This window comes from Mus pahari, chromosome 22, assembly GCF_900095145.1.
Source record: "Mus pahari chromosome 22, PAHARI_EIJ_v1.1, whole genome shotgun sequence".
Taxonomy (NCBI): domain Eukaryota; kingdom Metazoa; phylum Chordata; class Mammalia; order Rodentia; family Muridae; genus Mus; species Mus pahari.
Window position 1 is genome coordinate 46,520,136 of NC_034611.1, and position 5,714 is coordinate 46,525,849.

Here is a 5,714-nt window from a genome sequence, read left to right on the forward strand (position 1 = left end):
GACTTAGACTCCATGCCTCTGGCTTCCTTGGGCACCTACACACACACACACACCATTCAAAATAAATCTTTAGCCGGGTGTGGTGGCGCACGCCTTTAAGCCCAGCACTCGGGAGGCAGAGGCAGGCGGATTTCTGCGTTCGAGGCCAGCCTGGTCTACAAAGTGAGTTCCAGGACAGCCAGGGCTACACAGAGAAACCCTGCCTCGAAAAACCAAAAATAAATAAATAAATCTTTAAAATATGTGAATTCTTTTTTCAGGCTTGCACCTCTACTTCTTTGATGTGTTTATTGTGTTACTGAATAAGAAAAACATTCACTCTGTCCGTTGAAAGCTTAAGATTCAACTTGGCCAACTACAGACTTTTGAGTCACTAACTGGAAATAAAAATGGTCAGAACATTAAAACAATAAGCGAAAGCAATTAAATTTGCTTTTTGTCGCTGCTCTGCGGCCAAAGAGGGTGGAAGAGTGAACTAAAGGGTTCATGGCCCTCAGTTTGCATGAGGCAATTCTAAATGTTTTCCCGTTTGGTGCAGTCCCAGGTTCCCTCCGCCCAAGCTGTCAGAGCCAAAAGGATCTGAAGCCTGGGCCCAGGCTCGTCCAAAAAGCTCTGACAGAAAGAAGTGCGCTTGGGTGAAACCAAAGCCTGCAAGGCTGGTCCAGGGAGTAGGCTCGCCTTGCTCAGCATTTCTTGCCCGCAAGGCTCAGAGCTAAGGAGCTGCAGAAAGTCAGGCTCGCAGCCAGGGCTGGGTTCCACCGATCCCCTTCGGCACAGCGCCTGAAGCATTCGTACACCGCTGGCGACTCTGGGACATGACCTCTCCCACCTCAAGACTTCCGCACTCTGGTACCTCGCTATAAGAAAAAAAGCCTCTAGAAGATTCTACGAGGCTCGGGAACCCGGGGCTTGAGTCCACCCCCACAAGGCCCTTGGGCGCAGCCACTCCCCGCCCCCGCGCCGTTGCCCAGGTAACCGAGGGGCGGTGGCAGCGGCGCGGGGCGGGACTTCCGGCAAAGTGACGCGCCGGGGCTCGGCTACAAAAGAGGTCGGCTGCGGCGGGCCGGGCGGAACTTTCCAGAACGCTCGGTGGGTGGTGGAGGAGCAGCGTGTGGCCGAGCTGCGCTGTGCTCCGCTCCCCTTTCCGCTCTCCGGCGCCGGCCCGCTCACTGGTGAGTCTCGGCCCTCGGGCCTCCCTCGGTCGCGGCGTGCGGTCTGGACCCCAGACAGCCGGGGAAGGCGCAGCCGGAGGCGGTTGGTCCCGCGTGGGCGGGGACTGCGGGTTCCCCGAGCCGGCCTCGGGCTTCGGAAGGCTGCCGGGAATGCCCGGCGCCCTGCCCGCCCGCCCGCCCGCCACGAGGCGGCCCAAGGCCCAAGCCAATTGGCCTCCCGCCTCAAGCTCCTCGCTGCGCACCCCCCGCGCCCCGCCGCCCGGGCCGGGTGGGCAGCGCTGCGCACGCGCGGACCGAGGCAGGGGTGAGGGGCTGCGGGAGGAGCCGGGCGGAGGCTGCGGCTTGCGCTTCTCCTGGCTCTCCTCCCTCTCTTTGTTGAGGTCCGGCCTTCCCCCCCTCCGCCTTTTCGATCAGGGTGGGAGGGAGGAAGGAAGGAAGCCGTAACGGTCGGCGCCGGGGGCCGGGGAAACCCAGGGGGCGAGCCAGCTTCCAGGCGAGAGTGGGTAAGCTGCGAGCGAGCAGGAGCAGGATGGCGACGGGGCCCCGGGCACCTGCTCCCCGGAGCTGGTCTCCTAAGCCACTCCTCCACCCCCGGGAGTCCAGTGTCGCTTTCCCGCGAGGGTATGGCCTTTATCTGATGGACAAAGGCAGCGGTAATGTACTAACCAGTGGACGGAACCTATCAGTGCTGCTTTGGGTTGCTAGCAAAACCTCTGGGAAAAGGAAACCGGAAGAAGCCAAATAATTCATGTGTTAGTGCAGTAGAGTCGGAACCAGCTGCGAGACAGGCTTTCCTCCGGGTTCCCTGAAATCTATATTTTAATCTGTTAAGAGTTTACAGCTGACTCATATCAGGAATTTTTACCTTTTAAGACGTTTAGGGAAGGCTGTATTAGTATGCGATAAAGGCAAAAGAGCAGATTGCTTTAGTTCTGGTAGTTAAAGCCTACCAGTTAAGAGCCAGTCGTGGGGCACACCTTTGATCCCAGTGCTCAGGAGGCAGAAGCAGTTGGCTCTTTTGTACAAAAGTTTAAAGCTGGTTTAAAATGACCATTTTCTGGTTTCAGGCTGTAAAAAATGGTGAAAGAGACCACTTACTACGATGTTTTGGGGGTCAAACCCAATGCCACCCAGGAAGAATTGAAAAAGGCATATAGAAAATTGGCCTTGAAGTACCACCCTGATAAGAATCCAAATGAAGGAGAAAAGGTAAGGGCAAACAGCTCAGCAGTGTTGCAATGTGTCAGTGTTGTATCTTTGTGTCAGTGCCTGAAAGTCTACAGTAGCTGTGCTTTGTAACACTTGTTTCTAATGGAATGTCCTTTTCTGAAACAGTTTAAACAGATTTCTCAAGCTTATGAAGTTCTTGCTGATTCCAAAAAAAGGGAACTATATGATAAAGGAGGGGAGCAGGCGATTAAAGAGGGCGGAGCAGGTGGTGGTTTTGGCTCACCCATGGATATCTTTGATATGTTCTTTGGAGGAGGAGGAAGAATGCAAAGAGAAAGGAGAGGTAAGAAAAATCTAGCTTACCTGAAGCTAGAAATTGCTGCTGCTGAAAGAAAGACTTGAGAATTTATTCAAATGCTTGTTTACACGTTGGTATGATGTTACACTCTGTCCATGAACTGTCTCTTGATTTCTGGTGTCATTTATAATTGAGATTTTATGTAATCAAAAAATAGCTAAGCCAAAAAGCAGGTTTGACCAACCCCATAGATTCCCAAACAGTGGGGGGGGGGGTGTGTGACAAAATGTAATAACAACTTGGGTTTCTAAGCCCTTTCCCACCTTGGATGATACCACCTGCTCTTAGAACCCAGTGGCCTTTTTCTGTTGAGAACACTAAACCTTACCAAGCAAAGACTGAGAACGGCTCATTGTCTGCAGACAGCTGCTGCTACTGTTAACTCCTGTTTCAGCTCTGCTAGCTCAGCTTAATGCATTTAGTGTTTGGCCAAAAGATGTCTATGGGAAGACAGTACTGGAGGGTAAGATAGCACTTTGTTCTCAGTATATGTAGTTAATACAAACTAGTGGGTAGGCACAGTTCTAGAACAAATAGGCAGGCCATTAGGTTTCAAGAAGACTTGGAAAAATTGTTTACTATATTTTTAGAACAGTTTACCTGTGGGCCTGAGACTCAGTGGTTAAGAGCATTTGCCATTCCTTGTAGAAGATCCAGGTTCTGTTTCCCACACCCACACTAGATAGCTGGCTCACCACTGCCTGAAACTCCAGCTCCAGGGAACCGGCAACTGCCTCTTCTGACCTCTTGGTTTTCACATAAACATTAAATCAACCTGCTCAGCCATAAGATGGCATGAGCTGCAGGAGGTTAGACTGACCTCTGGCCTAGATGGGTTTGAGGGTTTGTTAGCTGCTGCTGCTGCTGGGGAGAATGGACTTGGCCAGTTTCCAGAAGCTTTATTTTTCCTTTCTTGGACTCTGTATGACGTTGAGAACGCTTGAACTTTAAACTTGTGAGAGCCTACTTGCTTACAAAGTGAGACTAGAAAGCAGCACAACATAGTGACCCCTTTAACTCCTTTAAAGAGTAAGGAGAGCCGGGCGTGGGGGCGCACACCTTTAATCCCAGAGGCAGAGGCAGGCGGATTTCTGAGTTCAAGGCCAGCCTGGTCTACAGAGTGAGTTCCAGGACTATACAGAGAAACCCTGTGGTGGGGGAGGGGGAGAGTAAGTATATTCAGAAAGGATTGGGACTTTATTTGGTAATCAGGCAATGCTCGTGACGGTAGATAAAGTCCTAGAATCACTAGCTAGGAACTTATTAACTGTCGACAGGTGATTTCATTTCTGTAACCTGGTTGTCCTTATGTGATCTCAACCAACCTACTTCGGGTTGTAGTTAATTATATGTGGCAGTCTTGCTCTAGTCAGATGTGGGTCTTTAAGGTGAGATTAATTTAGAGGGAAAATATTCTCTGCAGCTGTAGTAGCCACCACATTTAAGATTGTATCTAGTAATTGTGACTAGTGATTTGCGGTATTGTTCATGTAAAATGTGTCCATTGCTACAGAAAGTTCTGTTGGACTGTATAATATATAACAAAAGAAAGGCCTGGGAAATTTGAGACGCCAGTGCTAGCCTAGCAGTAAAAACTATTGAAACTGAAGTAGAAATTGCTATTTCAGTCATGTCTCAATATTGGTTTCTCCAGCCAATCTTGATTAGAAAGAATTTACTGTGCTAAAAGAATGTTTGGATTAAGTAACTAGCCATGTTGCTTAATAATGCCTAATAAATAAAACCTTCAAAGGGATACATGATTTGCATTGTGAAATGTGCCTGAACATTGAGTGACTTTTTTTTGTAATTAAAGATTTATTTATTTATTATATGTAAGTATACTGTAGCTGACTTCAGACACTCCAGAAGAGGGCATCAGATCTTGTTATGGATGGTTGTGAGCCACCATATGGTTGCTGGGATTTGACTCGGGACCTTTGGAAGAGCAGTCGGTGCTCTTACCCACTGAGCCATCTCACCAGCCCCACATTGAGTGACCTTTAAGGGCAGTATTTTAATTGCTGGATTTCTGAGAGGGCCTCTGTATTCTTAGGCTGATTAACTGCTCACATAATTTTCCTCATTTATGATTAGATTAGTTTGAGAATCAAGTAATAGGATGAATGTTGTATATGAGTATAGCTCAAAAAGATCTATAGCTTGAGGCCAGTCTTGCATTATCCTTTGCCATTTTTATAGTGCCTTCGACAAAGAAACGTTACAGATGAGTTTTAATGAGCAGGGTTTTTATTCTAGGTAAAAATGTTGTTCATCAGCTCTCAGTGACCTTAGAAGACTTATATAATGGTGCAACAAGAAAACTGGCTCTGCAAAAGAATGTGATTTGTGACAAATGTGAAGGTAAGGGTTCTTAAGTGTTGGGTTGTTTATAGTTTATGAGGATAGGTCTTTGTAGATGTATGCTGGCCTTACTTATCTTTCTTCATCTTTCTGAGCATGGGGATTACACCAGGTCCCCATGACTTCCCTGATAGAGAAAGTTGGAGTACAGAGCTAAAAACAGCTGAATCTACCAAGAGAAAAGTAATGGCTTTGTTGTGACATTTTCATGTCTGTATACTTTTTTTTCATTCTCTTCTCCAACTCCTTTTCCTTACTATTCCTCTGTATGCCTGTGGTTTGATGGCCCAATAGAGTCCCATTCGAGTTGCTTACAGGAATGTGGGTGAGGGATTGTTCCCAAAGGACAGGCACCAGAATTAGTGGCTACATGTAGAAGAAAATGTCTCTTCAGGGATGAGGCCTTGTCATCAGCTTTATGATAACACGTTGATGGGCCCAATCCTGTGTAGATCCTAAGTAACATTTAAAAAACAAAACAAAACAATGCTTTGTATATTTATATGCATGTTGTGTTGGGAGGTCAGGAAACAACTTGCAGTAATGAGGCTTGTTTCTGTTTTTTAACCATGCATGCCTTAAAAATCAAACTGGGGTTGGTCGGACTTGGTTTATTTTTACTGTTGGTTGGTTGGGTTGGGGGGGGGGGG

General features: G+C 47.8%; 1 protein-coding gene across 2 annotated transcripts in view; it reads left to right on the forward strand.

Annotated features, from left to right (window-relative positions):
* Window positions 1–1,025: 1,025 nt before the first annotated feature.
* The window catches only part of Dnaja1 (DnaJ heat shock protein family (Hsp40) member A1), a 12,595-nt gene continuing 7,906 nt past the window's right edge, over window positions 1,026–5,714 (forward strand). The window contains exons 1-4 of one of the 2 annotated variants that reach the window (XM_021222024.2): window positions 1,026–1,172; window positions 2,240–2,381; window positions 2,508–2,685; window positions 4,960–5,064. In XM_021222024.2, the coding sequence (XP_021077683.1) occupies window positions 2,250–2,381; window positions 2,508–2,685; window positions 4,960–5,064 (415 nt within the window). In that variant the 5' untranslated portion in view covers window positions 1,026–1,172; window positions 2,240–2,249. Of the gene's footprint in view, window positions 1,173–1,473; window positions 1,553–2,239; window positions 2,382–2,507; window positions 2,686–4,959; window positions 5,065–5,714 lie in introns of those variants that run through there. The other variant, XM_021222025.2, reaches the window with a different exon arrangement.